Source organism: Mastigoproctus giganteus, chromosome 5, assembly GCF_048544385.1.
Source record: "Mastigoproctus giganteus isolate SK-2022 chromosome 5, ASM4854438v1, whole genome shotgun sequence".
Classification (NCBI taxonomy): Eukaryota; Metazoa; Arthropoda; class Arachnida; order Uropygi; family Thelyphonidae; genus Mastigoproctus; species Mastigoproctus giganteus.
In genome coordinates, this window is record NC_143579.1 from 94,975,041 (window position 1) to 95,000,599 (window position 25,559).

The 25,559-nt window shown below is 40.2% G+C and overlaps 1 protein-coding gene across 1 annotated transcript in view; it reads left to right on the forward strand.

Moving 5' to 3' along the window:
- The window catches only part of LOC150085574 (catenin alpha-like), a 707,146-nt gene that overhangs the window by 284,504 nt on the left and 397,083 nt on the right, over positions 1-25,559 (forward strand). Inside the window, exon 12 of the mRNA XM_090373354.1 lies at positions 7,751-7,984. Coding sequence (XP_090229480.1) covers positions 7,751-7,984 — 234 coding nt within the window. The remainder of the gene's footprint in view (positions 1-7,750; positions 7,985-25,559) is intronic.

Sequence of the window (25,559 nt, forward strand, 5' to 3'; positions counted from 1 at the left end):
GGCAGCAAAGGAAGTAAGTAAACTTAGCCATAATTATGAGAGCTTCCTTGAACTCAGGTGAGCTACCCATAGACTGGAGTTGTGCAAATGTGACCCCATTTCACAAAGGAGGATCAAAGAGTGACACAAGTAATTGCAGACCTGTTAGTTTAACTTCTGTTCCAGTGAAATTAACGGAGTCACTGTTTAAAGAAGCACTGCAAGATTATGTAGAGAAGGCTTCAGTTATAGCTTGGACACAGCATGGTTTTGTTAAGGGAAAGTCTTGTCTGACCAATTAACTTGGATATTATGATGTGATCACAAATGAACTGGATGAAAAGAATAATTTTGATATCATATATTTGGATCTTAGAAAGGCTTTTGATACTATTGCACATTAGTATTAGTAGAGGCATATGATGCAAGAAAGCTAACTTATCCAGCATCGGCCATAAAAAAAAAAAAAAAACACTCTCCCATTTCACCCCTCCATTTATTCCAAGTACCTGTCCAGCTCAGCCTTAAATTTATTTAGGCTATCAACTTCCACAATAAAGGATGGAAGTCTGTTACACGAACCAACCAATCCCTGGCTAAAGGCAAACTTCTGCACATCTATCCTACATCTGTCTTTCCTGAATTTGAATTTATGCCCTCTCAAATGATTACTCTGAGCAAGACGAAGAATTCCATCAGCATTGAGCATGCTCATCAGCATGCTCAAACCGTTCAAGGCTTTATACACCTTAATCAGATCACCTCGCAGGTGCCTAGTCTCCTAGTCTCCACGATGAGCAGTGTCCATTGATTACCACTCTCTGTCTTCTCCCACTCAACCATCCCTTTATCCATAGCAGCAATTTGCCTCCAGTGCCACACTTCTCCAATTTGTACATCAGTCTTCCATGTGCAACAGTATCAAAAACCTTTCTAAGATCCAAATATATGATATCAAAGTTATTCCCTGCATCCAGTTCCTTTGTGACCACATCATAGTATCCAATCAAATTGGTCAGGCAAGACTTTTCCTTAACAAAACCATGCTGCTCAGGTGATCAACAGATGAACCATCAATATCCAGTGGTTCATCTGACATCCATTTAGGCCTAAACCTTGAACATTATTTCTTAGTTGGTATGTAAAGCCTAGTAGCTTCCAAGATAATTTCTTTGAATGCTTCCCATTTTGAATTTATTGTTGGTATGATCTGTCCTTTTCCTTCTAGAGTTTACATAGGTTAAGAACTCTTTGTTGTTTTTATTTGCCTCCTTTGCCAAGGATTTCTCATAATCTGCCTTTGCCTGCCTAATCTCCTTTGTGACTTGGTTACATACCAGCTTATATCTATCATAGGCTTCATGTCACCCATTAATTTATATACATCCCATGCATTTTTCTTCTCTGCCACATGTCTCATTAGTTCATCTGACATCCATTTAGGCCTAAACCTTGAACATTATTTCTTAGTTGGTATGTAAAGCCTAGTAGCTTCCAAGATAATTTCTTTGAATGCTTCCCATTTTGAATTTACTGTTGGTAACATCATTAGTTGGTCCCACTGTATAGAATTTAAATACTGTCTCAGACCACCGTAGTCACCTTTACGAAAGCAAAAACCCTTCCCTTTACCCCTGATGGTAGTTACCTCATTGAGTAAATCCCACTTCAGCACACTGTGATCACTGCCACCTAGTGGTTCCTTTATCTGCAGATTCTTAATGCATGTAGAATCACTACTGGTAATCAGATCAAGAGTATTACTCCCTCTAGTTGCCTTCCGAACGTGCTGATGTAGAAAACAATCATCCAATAAATACACAAAAGCCTTGCTAGTGTGTGAGTGACCAACCCACAAATTCCAGTCAATATCTGGGAAATTAAAATCCCCCATTATAAGACTCTCTGATTTACTGGCACACTCTATTTCCCTGTACAGTTCCTTATTATACTCATCAGAGTCATTAGGCCTATAGCACACTCCTACTCTCAGTTTTGATCTCCCAATGCTTATGTCACACCAAACTGACTCGACACTGCCCTGTCCAGCGATGTCGACTGGCTTCACTTCCTTGGATTTATGTATTTCTTAACTAATAGTATAACCCTCCTCACTTCCTTGTCTATCCTTCCTGTACACATTGTACTCCCTAAATTCCAGTTCTGCATTCCTTATATCTGTGTGACACCATGTCTCTGATATCCGAACAATATCTGCCTTTGATGTTTTGAGCAATACCTCAAATTCATCAAATTTATATACCAAATTCCTATTCTTAGCTACTCTAACACAACCCATGTGTTTACTTGTACCACAATGACTCCCAGTAGTCTCTGAAATACTCTGGATCTTGTTTTTCAGGCTGCTGCTCATTCCAATAGAAGCAGTGCAAGAATCACTTTCACCTCTGCTAGTGGCTACTGTTAATCTATTAATCCTTGTATCCCCCCAAGCTAGCAGTTTTCTGACCCAGCTAACACTGCCTCGATAGCATCAGCAAATATTCTTGCACCCTTTCTATTTAAGTGTATCCCATTCCTGTAGAAGCAGTTACTCCTGTTAACAAGTACAGACCAGGCTAAAAAAAATTCTACCACTTGAGTCTTGCTCAATCTTTCCAGGGTCGAATTGATTGACAAGGCTCTTATCATATACTCCCTCCTATCGTGTCTGGGCAGAATTGCATACACTTTCAAATTCATCCCTAATTCACAGCTTTTTTTCAACAGTGATCTGTACTTTTTAAGTAATTTCACTGGTCTCCTACTCTTAATATGATAAGTGCCAACGTGTACAACAATATCACCTTTTGTGCCCTTAAAAAATGACATTGCTCTAAAACGTCATCAACCTTTGCACCTGGCAGAAATACCCTGGTCCTGTTCCACCTATCCTTTTTACATAGCATGTTCCCTGTTTCCCCTGACAATAGAGTCAACAACTACTAGTTCCTGTGGGACCAGCGCATTCTGTCTTGGGGATTGCCGCTGTGTTTTGTGATGATCAAGTGCAAGCTCTGGCACTGATGTGGGCAGCTGAGAGCTTGAAGGGCCCGTCAACATGGATGACTGCTGTACAAATTGGAGCAGTGTGGCATTGGAGGCAAATTTCTGCTATGGATAAAAGGAGGGTTGAGTGGGAGAAGACAGAGAGTGGTAATCAATGGACACTGCTCTTCATGGACTAATGATATTAGTGGAGTCTCCAGTGTTGGGTCCATTGTTGTTTTTCAATATTTATTATTGATATTTTTGATGGTATATCAGGCTTAATGTCCAAGTTTGCAGACGATATGAAGGTCGGCAGGGTTGTTAATGACAGTACGCTGCTGCAACAGGATAGAGAAAAGTTGAGCAGATGGGCTGAGAGGTGGCTACTGAAGTTTAACATTGACAAATGTAAATTACTGCATATGGGAAGCCGTAACCCCAGAGTAATGTATCAACTGTGTGGACTAGACTGACAGTGGTAGAAAATGAAAAGGACCTGGGGGTAATTGTGCAGGCAGATATGAAGTTTTCTGAGCAGTGCCGACGGTCTGCAAGAGTAGCTCATGGTTTCTTGTCAATTATATACAGGAATTTTTCTAGCAGGGATAAGGAGGTGATTATCCCCTTGTATAAGGCAGTGGTCAGGCCACACCTTGAGTACTGTATACAGGTCTGGAGGTCTCATTTTAAGAAGAATGTAGAGCTGCTGGAACGAGTACATTGAAGGGCAATAAGACTGGTGAACGGAGCAAAGGGTTGCTTTTATGAAGAAAGGCTTAAGTTTTGCAAATTACAGTGTCTGGAGACTAGGTCCCTGTGAGGTGATCTGATTGAGGTGTATAAAGCATTCAATGGTTTGAGCATGCTCAGTACTGATGGGATTCTTCTTTTTTCTGAGAAGAATCGACTTTGAGGACAATAAATTCAAATTGAGGAAAGACAGTTGTATGATAGATATGTGGAAGTTTGCCTTTAGCCAGCATGGTTGACTGTTGGAACAAACTTCCATCTTTTGTTGTAGAAGTTGATAGCTTAAATAGATTCAAGGCAGAACTAGACAAACATTTGGAGCGAGTGGATGGGTGAAATGAGAAGGTTTTTTTTTTTTTTTTTGGCTGATGCTCTATAAGATTGCTTTCTTGCATCATGTGCCTTTACTAATGCTAATACAACAGGATATTTGTTGAAAACCAGACAAAGCCTTCTACAGGAAAATTGGACAAGAGGAGAAGGAAGACAAGAAGGAAGGAACAGCAAAGTTAGCCATAATAATCGTGTCCCCTGGATGGATCAAAAAAGAAGAAAAATAAGAACGTATACAAGAGATGATGGAATGGGAAGTTCAGGGGGAAGAAGTACAACAGTAGATCAGATAGTCCCACAAAAATGGTGAACCCTAGAAATAGATAACATCCACAAGCTGTCGTAGCCTAGTGGTCAGGCAAAAGTACACATGCCTTGAGTCACCGGGATTCAAGCCATGACTGCTTAATACGGTACTGTTTCTTGTATTCTGTCTATCTTGTGGACTCCTCTGACCATTTGGTCTTCCAGGAGTATAAACAGAAAATTTTATTTAACTACTGATACAAGAAGTTAACTGCATGCACAGGCATATTAGAGCAGTTCTCCTAGATAATAAGGCACCTGACTCAATCACATAGTCTCAAACTCAAGGAATCACCTACCTGAAGGCTAAGGACAAAGACACCACAAACCTGGCAAAGTAAAGACCAATCACCTGCCCTTCAATAATATAGAAGATCCTGACTAGCTGCATAACTAAAAAGACATTAGACCATTTGGAAAGCAGCAGAAGAGGTTATTGTTGTTATTTTGGTTTTTAGGAGCATTAGCAACTAAGGCCACATTGCTCCGGGATATGCGGTGGTCATTCCCTGACCTTTCCGCATCCTCCGTATTTGGTGGTGACGGGCTCAAACCCCGGTCTAATCCAGAAGCGTGTGCTACGCACTGCTGCTCCTGCCCATCTGGCTACGGAGGCGCCGCAGAAGAGGTGGCAACAGATGAGGAAAGGTTGCAAGAAGCAATTGATCATTGATGCCGCTGTTATGGAGAAAACCTACAAGAAGTACTGCAAATTATACATGGCCTACATCGATTACCCACAAGGCCTTAGACTACGTGCTACATAGCTGGCTGATAGAGATTCTGAAGATCAAAAAAATTCAACCCAATAATGCCACACTTCCTTGAAGCAGCCATGGCAAAATAGACGACCACCATCAAGGTCGAGAACATTACAACCAGACCGATACCATCAGAAGGGGAGTCTTCCAGGGAGATGCCCTGAGCCCACTATAGTTCTGTCTAGCACTCAACACACTGTCCACCATGCTTAATAACAAGAAGTATTGGTATACCCTTATTGAAGGGAGGAATAACATGTATACCCTCTATCACCTGTTGTACATGGATGATATCAAGCTCTATGCTGCAACTGAGAATCAACTCCAACAGCTACTCTGGATCACCAAAGAGTTTGTCTAGGCCAAACTATATCAAGAGCAGTTTGGCCTCCAGTCAGACGAAACTACCAGCTGAAGACCGGTGAATAGATTGAAGTTACGACAGAGGTAGAGACATACAAATATCTGCATATGATGCAGGCCCACCAGTTAGAACACAAAGAGCTGAAGGCCTGCCTGGCTGAGAAATACCGTCAGAGACTGTGAAGCCTGCTAAAATCAAAGCTAAATAACGGGAACATGATCAGAGTTATAAAAACTTACGCAGTCCCGATACTAATGTACTCTTTCGAGATCACTGATTGGACCAACACCGAGCTGGAGGAGATTATGAGATCGACCGGGTTAATGGTGACCGAGAGCCTCCAACATCACCTGAAGTTGCCCATCAAGAGACTGACCATAGCCCATAAAAAAGGAGTGAGGGGATTGACTGACCTCATTGAACAATAGAAGATGGCAATTAAGAACCTGTGTGGTTACTTCCAGGAAAACACAGCACCAATATACTAAGCCATAAGAAAGATAGACAAACAGCATACAACACTCAATCTGTGCCTCCGGGCAGTTGGGCAGGAGCAGCAGTGCATAGCACACGCTTCTTGATTAGACTAAGGTTCAAGCCCGTCACCACCAAATACGGAGGATGCGGAAATGTCTGGGAATGACCACCGCATATCCCTGGAGCAATATGGCCTTAGTTGCTAATGCTCCTAAAAACCAAATAATAACAACAACACTCAATCTCAACCAGGAGATGACGCAGACAGAAGAAACAAAGACAGAAAGATGGGCACAGCAGACAGTTCATGGCAGACACTACAATGACTCCATCAAGACTATATTGATAAAGTGGATTCCAATTCCAAAATTTCAGTAATTTGTGAATGGAAGGCTCTTCCTCAAGACCGAAGGATTCTTGCTTGTCATCCAAGACTGGGTAATCAAAACTAGGAACTACGAGAAGTACATCGCCAAGAACTTCAGAGTAACAGATGGCACATGTAGATGCCACCTTGTTCCAGAAACAATTCTGCACATTGTTGTGGGATGCAGGATGATCTCCCAGATGGGTAATCCATCTGGGGGATCATTCTGCATAATACATCAGAAGCAAGTGCAAAAACACCAGCTAATTAAAGAAAGTTTACCGTATTGTGAGTATGAGCCTCAGGCCATACTAGAGTTTTCTGCCCACAAACTAACAGGGGCCATGCCATAATAACGGACAAGATAATCCTGGAACAGACTAGACAATCCTCATTGACAAGAAGGAAATGGCTATGTATATGATCAACATAGCGGTGCCCAAGAGCAGCAACCTCCATAAAAAAATATCAGGAAATGATCAGGAAGTACTGTCCTAAGACAGGAAGACAAAAATATGTGGCATATGGAACAAGTAATGACCATCCCAACCATCATGTCAACCACCAGCATGATGCATACATAAGAACCTAGCGACAATAGGCCTTCCAAAGAATACTTATATAGTATTCCAGAAAGCTGTGATTCAGAATACCTGCAGGATAGTAAGAGAGTTCCGTGAGCAACCATAACATCTAGTTAATAACATCCTTTAAACTGAAATGTAAATAAGATAATAAAAGTTTTAAATAATAATAAACAAATGAACCTTTTTAATGTAATAATTCAAATCTAAAACTGAAAATATGTAACTTATTATTGTGATGAAAGAATGTGTTCCACTTAATGATGAACTGTATGCAGCAAGCCAAAATGCGGTAAAGAGTTTGTTGGCCTCTCATAGGGGATCACAGTTTATACAAATTTAAAAATAATGTAAATTAGTCCAAACCATAGAAAATAGAAGAATAACGACATCAGTAAGAAAGTACACAAAGTAGCAACTAGTAATCCCCATCCATGAGCCATCAACAATTTATATTTTCTTACTGTGAGGGGCATAATGTTGCTGCTAGGTTAATACTGTTGATTTTGGTGACAGTCTGCAATAGTCCTAAATGTTATTTTTGACAGCTAAGATTGATTAATTGAAGATGAATTAGGGGAATATAGTAATTCTCTGATTATCAGGAACATTGTTAAATTAATTAGTAAAACTTTCTGTTTTAAGAGTATTATTTAAAAATGCTGTCACTGTTAATAAATAATATTGACAAACTTTTGTGCCTCTCTCTTTTTACGTATATTCATTAAAACTGCCTGTTCGATTCTAAAAGCAATACATTTTAAATAATAAATGGATTTAGTTTCATTTTTTCTTTATTTGGCTGAATTTTTATTATTATTATTTATTTTTTTTTCAGATGGGGAGAAAAGAGTCATCAGAATCACTCGATAAAGCTATCAAACGTATAGCTTGCAAAACAAAAGATTTACGTCGTCAGTTGCGCAAAGCAGCTGTTGACCACATATCAGATTCATTTCTTGAAACCAATGTTCCTTTATTGGTTTTGGTTGATGCTGCAAAAGCTGGTAATCAAAGAGAAGTAGAAGAATATTCTCAAATGTTTGCTGAACATTCAAAAAAACTTGTAGAGGTAAGAATTTTGATGGAATAAATTGAATAATCTTCGAATATTATTCCATAGTGCAGGAATGACCATATACAGGGTGTCTCAAAAATATTGTACAAACGTTTAGGGGAGGTAGGTAACATCTAAAGGAATGTGAATCGCATAGGAACCCATAACCAGAAACGTCACCATAAGTCAGTAGACGGCGCGGTAGTCGCCGTACGAAGAACATGCATCGATATACGAACTGTGAGCTGGCAGACATGCACCTATTGTATGGATTAGCAGAGGGCAATGGACGAGCCGCTCAACGAATTTATGGAGAACGCTTCCCAGACAGACATGTACTGGACCACCGTTTGTTTGCGTGTGTATAGATCCCATCCCAGGTGCCTTCCTTGTGTTTGTCTTCAACAATTTCTCCTCCACTTTACTCTCAGTTATTAAAAGATTATCTAGCTTACTGCCAGAGCTGAATACACCTCTGGCATTCCCAACGCTGAATAACTTCTCATGTGTGAATGTCTATGCAAAATATTCATTTAGTTTGTTAGCTACCTGAGCAGGATCATCAACAGTTGAACCATCAATATCAAGTGGACCAATCTGATTCATCCCCTTCCTTCTAGAGTTTACATAAGTAAAGAACTCTTTGCTGTTTTTCTTTGCATCCCTTGCCAAACATTTCTCGTAATCTGCCTTCGCCTGCCTAACCTCCTTTGTAACTTGGTTACAGATCAACTTATATCTATCATAGGCTTCTGTGTCACGTGTTAATTTATATGTATTCCATGCATTTTTCTTCTCTGCCATATGTCTCATTAGTTCATCTGACATCCATTTAGGCCTAAACCTTGAACAATATTTGTTGGTTGTTATGTAAAGAAAGAATACTTGATGAGAATCAACCAAAAGAGCAAGCTGGCTTTAGGACAGGATTCTCAACTATGGATCACCTTCACGTAATATCAAAGCTAATGGAGAAAGCAAATGAATATAAAACACCATTATGCCTGACATTTGTGGATTATGAAAAGGCATTTGACTCCATACAGCATAAGGCAATGTTTCGGGCACTGGAAAGACAAGGCATAGATACCCCATATATTATGATTTTGAAGAAAATATATGAGAGTGCTACCTCCTTTATTAGACTAGACAAAGACAGTAGGAAATTTAAAATCGAGAAAGGAGTTCGACAAGGAGACACATTATCTCCGAAGCTGTTTACTGCTGCCCTTGAAGAAGCTTTCAGAAGATTAGACTGGTCGCAGAAAGGAGTCAATGTGAATGGAGAGTACCTAAACCATTTACGATTTGCAGATGACATTGTGGTCATAAGCCACGATCCCAAAGAATTAGAGGAAAATCTTAATCAGTTATGCACAGTTATTAAGGATTTTGGACTAAAGATGAATATGGCTAAAACAAAAGTAATGATGAACAAGTATGCCACAGACAGGGAAATAATGATTGAAGGAGCAGTAATTGAAAAGGTGGAGTCATATACTTATCTGGGACAAGTCTTTAGCTGTAATAATGATAAATGGCTGGAAGTCAAGAGAAGAATAAATTTTGGATGGATAGCATTCAGGAAATATAGTCACATACTGAAGAGCAATATCCCAGTTTGTCTGAAACGTAAAATAATGAACCAATGTATACTCCCCACCATGACTTATGTAAGTGAAACTTGGGCACTCACCAAAATAATGGAAGAGAAGCTGACAACTACACAGCGAAGAATGGAACGAACTATGTTGGGAATCAGACTGTTAGATAAGAAGAGAAACACATGGATTAGGCAGCAAACTCAAGTAAAGAACATTCTTATCAAAACTAAAGAACTAAAATGGTCTTGGGCTGGACACACGATGATGACAGATGGACTAAGAAAATAACAGAATGGTATCCAAGAGGAGCTAGAAGAAAACCTGGAAGACAAAGGCGGAGATGGATAGATGAAATTCATGAGTTTGTGGGTAATAAATGGATGGCCAGTGCTCAAAACAGAAGGAACTGGAAAGTTGCTGGAGAGGTCTTCATCCTGCAGTGGATTGAAAATGGCTGATGATGATAATGATGATGATGTAAAGCCTAGTAGCTTCCAAGATAAGTTCTTTGAATGCTTCCCATTTTGAATTTTCTTTTGGTAACATCATCAGTTGGTCCCACTGTATAGAATTTAAATACTGTCTCAGACCATCGTAGTCGCCTTTACGAAAGCAATAACCCTTTTCTTTAAACCCTGAGGTAGCTACCTCTTTGAGTAAATCCCACTTCAGCACACTGTGATCACTGCCACCTAGTGGTTCATTTATCTGCAGATTCTTAATGCATGAAGAATCACTACTGATAATCAAATCAAGAGTATTACTCCTTCTAATTGCCTCCCGAACATGCTGATGTAGAAAACAATTATCCAATAAATCCACAAAAGCCTTGCTAGTGTGCAAGTGACCAATCCACAAATTCCAGTCAATATCTGGGAAATTAAAATCCCCCATTATAAGACTCTCTGATTTACTAGCCCACTCTATTGCCCTGTACAGTTTCTTATTATACTCATCAGAGTCATTAGGCCTATAGCACACTCCTACTCTCAATTTTGATCTCCCAATGCTTATGTCACACCAAACTGACTCGACACACTGCACTGTCCAGCGATGTCGACTGGCTTCACTTCCTTGGATTTTATGTATTTCTTAACTAATAGCATAACCCCTCCTCCCTTCCTATCCTCTCTATCCTTTCTGGAGACGTTGTACTCCCCAAATTCCAGTTCTGCATTCCTTATATCTGTGTGACACCACGTCTCTGATATCCCAACAATATCTGCCTCTGATGCTTTGAGCAGTACCTCAAATTCATCAAATTTATTTACCAAACTCCTAGCATTGGTGTACATGCAAGTATACATGCACCTGTTCTTTTTCTTAGCTACCCTAACACAACCCATGTGTTTACTTGTACTGCAGTGAATCCCGGCAGTCTCTGAAATATCCTGCATCTTGTTTTCCAGGCTTCTGCTCATTCCAGTAGAAGCAGTGCAAGAATCACTTTCACCTCTGCCAGTGGCTACTGTTAATCTATTAGTCCTTGTATCCCCCCAAGCTAGCAGTTTTCCAACCCACCTAAAATTGCCTCGATAGCATCAGCAAATATTCTTGCACACTTTCTATTTAAGTGTATCCCATCCCTGTAGAAGCTGTCCCTTCTGTTAACAAGTACAGACCAGGCTGAAAAAAATTCTACCCCTTGAGCCTTGCACAATCTTTCCAGGGCTGAATTGATCGACATTTGAAGCGTTGAAGTTGAAACCCAGTTGAAGCGTCCTGTAGGTTGAGAAGGGGCCCCACTATTAAGATCCTGGTTCAATTCTGTTATCTCAAAATCAACTTGAGAAGTAGTTTCGTTATGTCAACTCCTGAGGCGTTCAGCAGATTTAGGAGTTTCAAAGGTACTAGGATTCCTTAACTTAAGTGGGTTTCAATGTTTGCTAACTGTGATTTTAGCAGGTAGATTTCTGTCAGCATCCGTTGGTTCTGCTCTCGAAGTGAGTACATCTCTTCTATTAGTATATCATGATTAGATTGGATGCAGTGGGCGGTATTAGTATCCACAGCCCGATCCAAGTTGTTCTGTTGGTTTAACTGTATGTTATATGTTTCTAAAACTTCAGTGATAAGGTTGCGAAAACTTTGGACCGTGTGGACCTGTGACATGGTTACTTGAGGTGTTAAGTTTTCTTCTTGAGTGTGATGTTCAAGGCTGTGGCTGATTGTGGGTTGCTTACTAGTTCATCAGTTGGAGTTATCGATTCTCTTACATCAATGTTAGGCGAAGTCTCCTGTTGTGTGTTTTCAGGAATTACCTGCGTTGCGTTGGAGTTATGCAAATTATCTTCATTCATTGTATCCTCTGTAGGAAGATCCGTGTTGTGAATAGTAGAGGTATGGCTTGTACATGCTTCACAGATCCATGTGCGTCTTCTTTCATTATTTAATTCTTTTGTGAGGGGTAAGACAGGGGATACAGATTTTCAGGTTGCATCGACAACAAGTTAAATCAGCTTCTTTATTTAGTAGACAGATGGCACACTTGGTTGGGTGCTGAGTGGATTGTTCATCCTGCATTTTCTTATTTGTTATCCTGTTGAATTTTGAGTACTTAGAGTCCGATTCGTTATGCAGTAGATACTGTTCAGTGAAAGGATTGTATTTGTTTATGTCTTGTCTTGTCTTGCCGACGGCAGTCTAGGGTTGGGGAGGACTGCTATTGTTGGGATTAGCTTCCTGTGTGGTGACGTCCTTGTTCTGACCTTGATTATATCCATAGGCTTGGTGTCTTGTTATTGTGGTACGTTCATAAGCATAAGTTCAAAAGACAAAACAGTGGGCGAGTGGCTAATATAAAAATAATAATAAAAGTTTACCTGTTGGAAGGTCTTCTGTGGAAAAATTAATATCTGATGAGCGAGTCTTTCCTGATCAGCACAGTCTTTTGATGGCATTCCTACGTGAACTAGAACTACTTAAAATTGTGGATTCATGGGGAGCACACAAATAATCGACCACACCGTGGATGGCCAGCGAATATTTTCCCTTCCTGGCATCCCAAACTGACTTCCAATCATATGCTGATGACCTGAAACTTTACATCACTTCCTCCGACCAAACTCAGGCTCTTAGCACTACCTTGCAGGCAAGTAAAACTATCCATAACCTTCAACAATATCTGGCTTCCATCGGATTACAAATTAATCAAGCAAAGACAGCTCAAATGTCTTTCACTTGGAAGAAATCACACAATATCAATCTTACCATCAATGGATCACCCATTCAGAAAATTAAAACACACAAGGATCTTGGATTAGTTTGGAATGAGGGGCTGATATTCCAGGCTCACCTCCTGAACACAAAAACCAAAATGTACTCCACTATGTGTGCGATCCGCCAGGAACTAATTGGAATTCATGACGCTGACCTGGTAAAGAAATATGTTGTCCGATGTGTCTATCCCATACCTCTATTTTCAGCAACCATTTGGTCCTCTGCTCCCACAACACACTTCAACAAGTTCCTCAACCTGGAATACTGGCTCCTGAATTGGCTCAACTGGTGCACTGACAACCAATACACCATTTCTAGGGCCCAACTCTACATAAATCTGGAAGTCACCCCATGGAAACAACAGATTGTGGCAGCAAACCTTCTTACACTTGCCAGACTAATCACAGGACAACTCGACGCCCCCGACATCACTGATCTGATAAAAACTCCCCGAATCGCCGGAAGAAATCAAATGGACCCAAGGCTCCCACTCAGAATCAATTTCAACAACTTGAAAGGTTTGAGACGCATGTTCCCAGGAAACACAGTAGATTTGATCAACAGTCTAGCCATCAACCTGGACAAATACTGCAAGCAGCATATGTACAGATGCCAGAAGCTAACGGACACATATACAAACTTACAGTTATGACAGACCACCTGAAGGAAAATTGTCACGACACTGCTTCCCATGACACAATGAATTTAAAATAAAAGAAGGTGGAGATGTCACTGGCCCCCCTCTCTTGGCATCTTTTACTCCAAAGACAACTGATTGTGAGCACTAAGACAGTGAACATTGAAGAGATACCACGGGCAACAACCGGTGATGGACTGTTTCAATCGTTTATATTTTTGTACAGATTGCCCATGTTTGTAATTTACAGCACTTTTGGTAAATCAATATCCTTGAATTTGGGACACTTCGGTATTCCACAACTTTAAATATGTAAAATAATAAACACTGTAAACCCTGTACCTTTCAGACTAAGCATACATGTGGTCCATGTAACCGCCGGACACATATCCCTGCCTTAACCTCTGAATGTATATATCACCCCCCTAGCTTACCGCTGTCCAAGGGGTTGCTCTCTCTGTTTGTTGCTCTGCCAGAGCAACAAACAGATTTAATAAAAATAAATAAAAAATAATTAATTATTCCGATTATCATGTATATTCTTCCGATTTTCACGTACATTTAATTTTTTAATTGGTAAGGTAATAAAGGGTAAATCTGTGCTTAATATAGCTTTACTTTTATAGCCTGAGGATAATATTCCTCCTTTTTTGCTAATTAGGATCGCTGTTTAATAGAATTAAAATTCAATTCACAAACGTGATCACAATGACTGGCACTTACTACACATCATATAGTGAACTGTACTTTACTATGGTGACTCCATCGTAATGTGATTTGATTGTATAGTGAACCAATTGTAAAGCGAGGATCCACTGTATTTTTAACTATTTACGTGAAACTTTAGATAATTTGGTCAGCTGCTTAATCGGGTCAAAATGCACTAGTCCCGATGTGTCCCAAATAACCAGAATCAACTGTATTATATACTGAGAAATAATTTATACAATTTCATGTCCATATAATTTTATTAAATTATACATGCATAATGTTTTTTTGACATACAAGTCAATTGTTTGAGCTGTTTCTGGTAATTTACACCTTGGTAAAGTGACATATGATCACCAGTGGTGAGCTGTGAATATTTTAACAATGGGCTTGCAGTTTTTCCGACTTTCTACTAGAAAATTTGATCAGTCACGGAAGTGACATCATCCACGGCTTCCACCAGAGGCACTTCCTATGCTTGCACTACTAATAGTGTGATTAGAGTGCGTGACACATTTTTCCTGACTGGTATGATATCCCGAGTGAGGGGCGGATTTGGTGGGGTGGACAGATGCGGCTTATTACCCCCTTAACCATGCGTATAAGTGAATGTGTAAAACGTTCCTAGGTCTATCTAAAAAAAAAAAAAAACTTAAAATCCTGGTCATCATGCCTCACCTTACGGTGATAACTGGATACGACAGTGTCTGGAGTTCTAAATTTTTAGAATTTTTGAATAGTATGATGTCACGATCATGCTTCCTGAAGTTACTACTGCAGTAAGTATGATTGCAATAATACAAATATTTGTCAACAATTTCTTTTTTCATCTCGCATTTTTGTTACATTCCATTGTTAGGTGCTCCTAACAGCTGTGTATGTCGCTTCAACTACAAGATTGGTACGTCAGTCAGTGCTGTTTTACAGAAACATTTAGATACATTGCAATCTCAAGTATACATCTCTTACTTTAGTTATTATAAATCCATTGTATCTTGTCTTCCATAAATTATGAAAATCTGTGAATGATCAATAAAATATTTACAAAGAAAAGCTCTTTTATTTCGTAATCAATATATACAAATCAAAATACCTAAAAGAAACGTGAAGGATGTTTCGCATAAACCATCTACCGTGCGTGCTCGGCACAAGCACAACTTTTTTATTTGTCTTTTTTTTTTTAACAACTAAGGAAATATAATGGATACATTTTTTTCATGATAAAATTTTAATATTGTGAATAAAAAATAACATGAAATATTTCCCATATCACAAATAACAAAAACTATCGCAAAACATTCCACAATATAAAAACAAATATTACATAAAAAACAAACCTTCTAGAAATAGTACACAAAAAATGTGTTTATTTATTTATTAATTTTTATTACTATTAACTTATTTATTATTATTATTCTAATTTATTACTATTATTATACCGGTCTCCCAGCATGATGGAGCCCTGTTCACTTCTGTCAAGGTGGGACTTGAACCCGGGTCCATCAGGCTGGTAGTCCAGTGTGCCACTGGACTACTAGCTACCAAGTACACAGGGTGGTAGTAATGTCTGGTGTTACTGTCGGTCGAGGAAATCTCTGGCTATCCTACAGGTGTTCGGGATTGCGACTTTCTGGAGTTCCTTGTAGGTGTTCTCTGGGAGACCTATTGCTGCTAGGCTGCTATGTAGAGTCTTGAGCACCATACCAGTCGTTGACACGATGATCAGGATGGTTGATACTTCTTGCGTATGCCACATCTCCTTGACTTCCTGTCTCAGGTTCATGTACTTGCCCATGAGGAAAAAATTACTTCCTAATTTTTTCCTCATGGGTTTTCTGGACATTGCTAGTGTTGGGCACTGCTATGTCAATCAGGTAGGTAGCCTTTACCATCTTGTCCACAAGGGTTATGTCCGGTCTGTTGTGCGGGATGGTCTTATCCGTTATTATGGCACGGTCCCAGTACAGCTTGTGGGTTCGGGTCTTTAGTACTGCTTGGGGTTTGTACTTGTAGTATGGTACACTTTCTTTGGCCAACTGGTATTTCCTCACTAGCTTCTGATGTATTATCCTGGCTACCTGGTCATGTCTATGAGTGAACTCAGTCTGGGTGATCACCTTGCACCGGCGGTGATGTGTTGGATTGTTTCTGAGGCCAGGTGGCACCGTCAACATGTGTCATCTGATATTCCGGGCTCCTTTGCGATGTATTTTCTATAGTTTCTAGTGTTGATTACCTGGTCTTGGATGGCCAGCATGAATCCTTCAGTCTCGGGGAAGAGCGTCCCGCCTGTGAGCCATGCATTGGAAGCAATGTTATCGATGTGATCTTGATGGAGGTCATTGTAGTGTCTGCCGTGGAGTGTCTTCTTTGCCCATCTTTCTAACTTCGTTTCTTGTACGGTCCGGCGGGAGGGGGTTCCTTGCCTAGGTTCAGTGAGGTATACCACTTATCTATCTTCCTTATGGCCTGGTGGAGTGGTGCTATGTTGTTCTCGAAGTAATCCTTCAGGTTAACTAACGCTGTTTTCTGTTGCTCTATCAGGCCCCTTCCTCCCTCTTTCCGAGCTATTGTTAGTCTCTCCACTGCTGACTTCAAGTGGTGTTAGCAGCTCTTGGTCATCATTGTCCTTGTTTTTCGCATGATATCTTCTAGCTTGGTGTTAGTCCAATCATTGACCCTGAAGGTGTATGTTAGTACTGGAGCTGCATAGGTGTTTATGGCTTTAACTGTGTTTCTTCCATTCAGTTTTGCTTTCAGCAGGCTTTTGAGTCTCTGATGATATTTTTCAGTTAGGCACTTCTTGATTTCCTTGTGCTCTAACTGCTGAGCCTGCATCATCCCTAGGTATTTGTAGGCTTCTGTCATAGCTTCGATCTCTTTACCAGTCAGCAGCTGGTAGTTTTGGCCAACTAATTTTCCCTGGTGCAGTGTGTGTGTGGGTCTTGCATTTGTCTAGACCAAATTCCATCCTGATGTCCTTGTATTCCTGGCGAAAGGCAATCGTTCTTGCCTTTCCTAAGCCAGGAAAGGATCCAAAAGTCACCACCAATTATCGTCCTATTGCTCTGACCAGCTGTCTGTGCAAAATCCTGGAGAGAATGGTTAATTCTCGTTTAATATGGTATCTCGAAACAAATGACCTTCTCTCCAACATCCAGTGCGGCTTCCGAAGGAACCGGTCCATCTTGGACCATCTTATTAGATTGGAAGCATCCATCCGGGATGCTTTCCTAAAACGCGAACACTTGGTGTCGGTGTTCTTTGACATGGAGAAAGCGTATGACACAACTTGGAGATTTGGCATATTAAAAGATCTGCATAGCCTAGGCCTTAGGGGGCAACTCCCCATTTTTATTAAAAACTTTTTGGCCAATCGATCTTTCCAAGTTCGTGTGGGATCCTCACTCTCTCGTCCCTTCAGCCAAGAGGAGGGAGTACCACAAGGATCAGTATTAAGTGTCACGCTTTTTGCCATCAAAGTCAATTCCATCACAGAACAACTTCCTCGAACTGTAAACAGTGCCCTCTATGTTCATGACTTTAGCATATTTTGTCAGTCATGCAACATGAGGGTTATTGAAAGACAACTGCAGAAAGCCATTGATCACCTTAATTCCTGGGCACTTGCTAATGGCTTCAGGTTCTCGCCGGAGAAGACCGTTTGCGTACACTTTTGTCGCAAGCGTAATCTTCATCCTGAACCTGAATTAAGGCTCGGACAAAATATTATTCCAGTAGTGTCAGACACAAAATTCTTGGGACTTGTGTTTGATAAAAAGCTGACCTTTCTCGAACATATTCGTCAGCTTCGTACAAAATGCACGAGGGGACTCAATATTCTTCGCTCTCTCTCCTCAACGCGTTGGGGAGCAGATCGATGCACCCTACTACGGCTCTATCGTGTACTTGTACGACCCAAATTAGACTACGGGTCCCAGGTATACTCCTCAGCTCGAGAGAGTGTCCTCCGATGGCTGGACCCTGTCCACCATCAGGCTATCCGTATCGCTACTGGAGCTTTTCGAACATCTCCTGTCCAGAGCTTATACGTCGAAGCAAATGAACCATCGTTATCCCTTCGACGTAAGCAGTTGTCTTTAAACTATGCTTTAAAGTTGAAATCCCTGCCAGACCATCCTACGTGGGCATGCGTTTTTGAGCCACATTGGGAAAACTTGTACAATACCCGCCAGACTGCCAACCGACCTTTTGGTATTCGTGTCCAAGAGCTAATCAGAGAGTTTAACATCATGGTAGACAAGGTGGCACAAACACCAAAAGAAACTCTTCCACCCTGGCATGCTCATCCCCCACCGTGCGACTTTTCCCTTAAGAAATGGGTAAAGTCTGAGACCTCATCATCCGTCTACCAGCAGCTCTACTCTGCACACCAAGCTGAGCACTCAGACTTCCAGCCCGTTTACACAGACGGCTCGAAGTCTGAATCGTGCGTGGGATCTGCTGCTGTCTTCCCGGACACTATAATATCTCAGCAGATTCCTCCCGAATCCAGCATATACACTGCAGAGCTGTATGCTATAGAGCTAGCCTTGGAACACATTCGAACTTGCCAATTCCAAAGGTCAATAATATATTCCGATTCATTGAGTGTATTACAGGCTTTATTATCTACGAGACATAATTCTCATCCAGTTCTTTGTCGGGTTCAGCAGAAGAGACATTCTCTTTATGAATGCAAATTTGATATCCGCTTCTGCTGGATTCCTAGCCACATTGGGATAAAGGGAAATGATTTGGCTGACGCTGCAGCCAAATCAGCAACACCCACTCATAATCGTTGCCTGTCAGTCCCCTATACAGACTACAGGCAAATAATATGCAACAAAATATATTCCCAATGGCAAGAACTATGGCATAGACAGAGAACAAATAAATTATATCAAATAAAGCCTGTAATACAAACTTGGCAGTCTGGTCTGCGCAGGAATCGGAGCGAGGAAGTTGTTCTTGCTCGACTCCGCATAGGTCACAGTCATCTGACACATTCTTTCCTGCTGAGGGCGGATGACCCTCCTATGTGCGAGTCTTGCGACACCGTTTTAACTCTAAAGCATATTTTAATAGATTGCGTTCATTTTACCCATGTTCGCAATATACATTTTACCGCTTTTACTCATCCCACTGAGCCTTATACACTCAGTCGGATTTTATCAGACAACGACCACGTGTCGGCAGTTTTTAAATTTTTAAAAGCGATTAATATATACCCACATATATAAATAACAATTTGACGAGGTAACCTTTTTAAAGGTTACCAGAATTTATCTTTATTGTTATTTTAATCGTTTCTTGGCGCAGTATAACCTTAGTTGTTTTTGCGCCAATAAACCGAAAATCAAATCAAATCAAATCAAGATGTCCTTGCCGAATTCTTCGATGATCGGGAGTAGTTGCTGGAGTTGCTTCTCGGTTGCTGCGTAGAGCTTGATGTCATCCATGTACTTCAGGTGGGTGAGGGTGTACAGGTTCTTTCTTCCTTCTTTGAGGTTATATCCATACCTGCTGCTGTTAAGCGTGGTGGATAGCGGGTTGAGTGCTAGACAGGACCACAGTGGGCTCAGAGCATCTCCCTGAAAGATTCCTCTTCTAATGGGGATTGGCCTGGTTGTGATGTTCTCGACGTTAATGGTGGTACTTCATTTCGCCATTGTTGCTCCTGGGAAGTTTGTCACTATTGGATTGACCTTGTAGATCTTCAGGGTCTCTATTAGCCAGCTATGAGGTACAGAGTTGAAGGCCTTGCGGTAATCGATGTAGGCCATGTATAGGTTGCGGTGCTTCTTGTAGGCTTGCTCCATAACTGCACCATCTATGGTTAATTGTTCCTTGCATCCTTTGCTGCTCCTCCACTTGCATCCATTCTGCTCTTCAGCCATTATGTTCTGACTTTCTAAGTGGTCTGATATCTTCTTGGTTATGCAGCTGGTCAGGATCTTGTACATCGTTGGGAGGCAGGTGATTGGCCTGTATTTTGCCGGGTTTCTTGTTTCTCTGTCTTTAGGCTTCAGATATATGTGACTCCTTCAGTGAGAAACTTCGGGATTGTCTCCGGGTCCCTTACCAATCGAGTGAACTGCTCTGTTAGGTGCTTGTGTGTGCAGGTGAGCTTCTTGTACCAGTTGTTGTGGATGTTATAAATTCTTGGGGTTTGCCAGTTGTGGGTGCTCCTGATTGACTGTTTTACTTCTTCTTCTCGAATCTCCCACTGTCTCATCTCTTGTATGCCCTTGGTTTTCTTCCGTTCTACTTCTATCCCGGGTGCTCTGCTGTTATGTCTTACTTCACTGCTCCAGATATTTCCCCAGAACTCAATCGTCTTCTTCTCGGGTGGTCCATTTCCTGCTTTCTCATCTTCACCCAGTTTCCTGTAGAAGTCTCTTTGGTCCTCATCGAAGATTTAGTTGTTTATTTTTCTCTGGGAACTCTCCTTGTATTGGTGTAGTCTCTTGCTGAGTGCGAGGACGTTCTGCTTCAGTGTCTCAAGTATTCTCCTATTCTCTGATTTCTGGTCTCATGTTTGCAGTGGATGCTGTCTCTCTTGAAGATGCTCTTCACCTTTCCAATCAATTTATTACTTCTATTACCTGTTGGTACTGGGTCAACTGACCTATCTTGACTCTTAATTCTTCTCTCTTCTGCTGAAGTCTTCTTTCCCAAACTGGCAGTTCCTTCTGTTTTCGGTTCTTCTGCTGCTAGTCTCTCGTTTCTTTTCCATTAATTCTGGTAGCTGCTATGGCAGCACAGTATTTGGCTGTGTGGATAGCCTCCAGCTTTGCACCATTATGCCGGTTTGTTGGGCGAGGGGATATTAGTGAACTAGCTGAAGAATTCTGCAGTAGACAGTTGTGTGTATGTGGAGGAGTCGTCACCCAACTCGTATGCATTTGGTTGCAAGCTTGCAGCAATGTGTTTGAACTTGTACCAATGTGTCTTGACACTCTCGATAATGTATTCAATTTGTTAACGTGTGTATTTATTATTTCTGTGGCCTGTGCTTCACGTCGCAAATCTATGGAGGTCTTCAATCCAGACCAATCGTTAGGATGCAGATAATTTTTTAATTCGTTGCGAAGTTTCCTAACTTGGGAAAGGTATTTTTGTTTATTAGAATACCAAGGTCTTAAGGCAAGTTTCACTATATTACGTGATGTGGCAAGTGCTAGTTGCTTAACGCCCAAAATGTTATGATTTAAATTGACCCTGCCAAACTTCAGAACGATGTTGTTTTGAAGGCAATATTTTAGAAAAGAAATATAGTAACTTTGGGCTGAGTATCTTAATGTTAATCTAATTTAATGTAATTTTGTGCCTGGGTGTTTAAAAAATCCACCATAATTAGTAGTAGTAGTAGTAGTGGCACTTGATGCAAGAAAGCAAGTATAGGAGCTTATGCAGCATAAGCCAAAAAAAAAAAAAAAAAATCACACCATTCCCTCCAAATGCCTGTCCAGTTCCTCCTTAAATTTATTTAACCTATCGGCAAGTTTCACTATATTACGTGATGTGGCAAGTGCTAGTTGCTTAACGCCCAAAATGTTATGATTTAAATTGACCCTGCCAAACTTCAGAACGATGTTGTTTTGAAGGCAATATTTTAGAAAAGAAATATAGTAACTTTGGGCTGAGTATCTTAATGTTAATCTAATTTAATGTAATTTTGTGCCTGGGTGTTTAAAAAATCCACCATAATTAGTAGTAGTAGTAGTAGTAGTAGTGGCACTTGATGCAAGAAAGCAAGTATAGGAGCTTATGCAGCATCAGCCAAAAAAAAAAAAAAAAAATCACACCATTCCCTCCAAATGCCTGTCCAGTTCCTCCTTAAATTTATTTAACCTATCGGCAAGTTTCACTATATTACGTGATGTGGCAAGTGCTAGTGGCTTAACGCCCAAAATGTTATGATTTAAATTGACCCTGCCAAACTTCAGAACGATGTTGTTTTGAAGGCAATATTTTAGAAAAGAAATATAGTAACTTTGGGCTGAGTATCTTAATGTTAATCTAATTTAATGTAATTTTGTGCCTGGGTGTTTAAAAAATCCACCATAATTAGTAGTAGTAGTAGTAGTAGTAGTAGTAGTGGCACTTGATGCAAGAAAGCAAGTATAGGAGCTTATGCAGCATCAGCCAAAAAAAAAAAAAAAAAATCACACCATTCCCTCCAAATGCCTGTCCAGTTCCTCCTTAAATTTATTTAACCTATCGGCAAGTTTCACTATATTACGTGATGTGGCAAGTGCTAGTTGCTTAACGCCCAAAATGTTATGATTTAAATTGACCCTGCCAAACTTCAGAACGATGTTGTTTTGAAGGCAATATTTTAGAAAAGAAATATAGTAACTTTGGGCTGAGTATCTTAATGTTAATCTAATTTAATGTAATTTTGTGCCTGGGTGTTTAAAAAATCCACCATAATTAGTAGTAGTAGTAGTAGTAGTAGTAGTAGTGGCACTTGATGCAAGAAAGCAAGTATAGGAGCTTATGCAGCATCAGCCAAAAAAAAAAAAAAAAAATCACACCATTCCCTCCAAATGCCTGTCCAGTTCCTCCTTAAATTTATTTAACCTATCAACTTCCACAACGACAGATGGAAGTTTGTTCCAGCAATTAACCACCCTCTGGATAAAGGCAAATTTCCGCACATCTATTCTACATCTATCCTTTCTTAATTTGAACTTATGTCCCCGTAGGTTCGTATTCTGAACAAGTGGGAGGATCCCATCAGAATTCAGCGTGCTCAACCCATTCAAGGCCTTATAGACCTCAATCAGATCACCGCGCAGGTGCCTAGTCTCCAGCCACTGCAATTTGCAGAACTTAAGCCTCTCTTGGTAAGAGGATCCCTTCATTCCCCTCACCAATCGTGTTGCTCTTCTCTGTACACGCTCAAGCAAATCTACATCCTTCCTAAAATGAGGCCTCCAGACCTGTAGGCAGTACTCAAGGCGTGGCCTGACCATTGCCTTATACAGAGGGACAATCACCTCCTTTTCCCTGCTAGCAAAATTCCTATATATCATTGACAAAACCCCATGACCTGCCCTAGCAGCCTGTCTGCATTGCTCAGAAAACTTCATATCTGACTGCACAATTATTCCCAGGTCTTTTTCATTTTCTACCACCTTAAGTGTAGTACCACACAGTTGGTACGTTTCTCTGGAGTTACTTCTACCCATATGCAGTACTTTGCATTTGTCAAGGTTAAACTTCGGTTGCCACTTCTTAGCCCATCTGCCCAAATTATCTAGATCCTGTTGCAGTAGCACACTGCCATGACTGTCATTAACAACCCTGCCAACCTTCGTGTCATCTGCAAACTTCGACATTAAGCCTGATATACCTTCATCAATATCATTGATAAATATACAAAACAACAGTGGACCCAACACCGAACCCTGTGGGACTCCACTAATAACATTAGTCCACGAAGAGCAGCACCCATTGATTACCACCCTCTGTCTTCTCCCACTTAACCATCCTTTTATTCATTGTAGCAACTTACCCTTAATACCATTCTGCTCCAATTTGTACAGTAGTCTTCCATGCGCAACAGTGTCAAAAGCTTTCCTGAAATCCAAGTATATGATATCAAAATTATTTTTTGCATCCAGTTCCTTTGTGACCACATCATAATAACCAATCAAATTTGTCAGACAAGACTTTCCCTTAACAAACCCATGCTGTGTCTGAATTATTGCTGCAGTCTTGTCTAGATGATCCTGCAATGCATCTTTAACCAGTGACTCCATTATTTTACCCGGAACAGAAGTTAAAGTAACTGGTCTGTAATTACTCGTGTCACCCTTCGAACCTCCTTTGTGAATTGGGGATACATTTGCACATCTCCAGTCCGTGGGAACCTCCCCTGAATCCAAGGATGCTCTCATAATTATGGCTAAGGGTTTGCTTAGTTGCTTTGCCGCCTCCTTTAATATAACTGGATAGATCCCATCCACCCCAGGTGCCTTTCTTATGTTTAACTTCAACAATTTCTCCTCCACTTTGCTCTCAGTTATTACAAAATCATTAAGCACACTGCTACAATTTGATAACCTTCTTCCATTTTCAAACTGTAATCATTCCTGACGTGTGAATGTAGATGCAAAATACTCATTCAGTTTGTTTGCTATCTGAGCAGGATCATCAACAGTCGAACCATCGATGTCAAGTGGACCAATCATATTCATCCCCTTCCTTTTAGAGTTTATATAAGTAAAGAAATCCTTGCTGTTTTTCTTAGCATCTTTTGCCAAAGATTTCTCGTAATCCGCCTTTGCCTGCCGAACCTCCTTTGTGACCTGATTACAGACTAGCTTATATCTGCCACAGGCTTCTGCGTCGCCTGATAATTTATATGCATCCCATGCATTTTTCTTCTCTGTCACGAGTCTCATTAGTTCATTTGATAACCATTTAGGCCTAAACCTTGAACAATATTTCTTCATCGGTATGAAAAGTCTAGTAGCTTCCACGATTAATTCCTTGAATGCTTCCCACTTAGAATTTACTGTTTGTAACATCGTCAGTTGATCCCACTGTACAGAATTTAAAAACTGTCTGAGACCACTGTACTCCCCTTTACGGAAGCAAAAACCCTTTCCTTTACCCCTGACGGTAGTTACCTCTTTGAGTAAATCCCACTGCAGCACACTGTGATCACTGCCACCTAGTGGTTCCTTTATCTGCAAATTCTTAATACACGAATGATCACTGCTGATAACCAGATCAAGAGTATTACTTTCTCTGGTTGCCTCTCGAACATGCTGCTGCAGAAAACAATTGTGTGTATCGATGTCATCCATGTACTTCAGGGAAATAGTCAATAAGAGTTTAAAAATGAATTTTATAGTATGAACCAGAACTCAGTGCTCACAATACGTTCTACGTTGATATCAATATTTATAAAAGAATAAGAGAAGTTTACCTCAATATGATATGTAGAACACTTTCATATGATACTCTCCAGAAATTAAAACGAAAACAATTAAAAAATTGAAAATGTAGCATTACATTAATAAATAATTAAAAATCAATTTAACGCAATTAAAAATTAAGTAAAAAATTAATTAAACGAATTTCGGTAAATTAATTTTTTACTTAATTTTTAATTGCATTAAATTGATTTTTAATTATTTCTTAATGTAATGTTACATTTTCAATTTTTTAATTGTTTTCGTTTTAATTTATGGAGAGTATCATATGAAAGTGTTCTACATATCATATTGAGGTAAACTTCTCTTATTCTTTTACAAATATTAAAAAACCATGTAAGATTCTTTATTATGCTCAAAAAAAGGCTTTTGCCTTCTCTGTTAACATTGGACATGAGATCAAATCACTTTGAACTTAAAACAATTTTACATAAAATCATGTACCTAAGGTTTCCTGCTATGGTTTT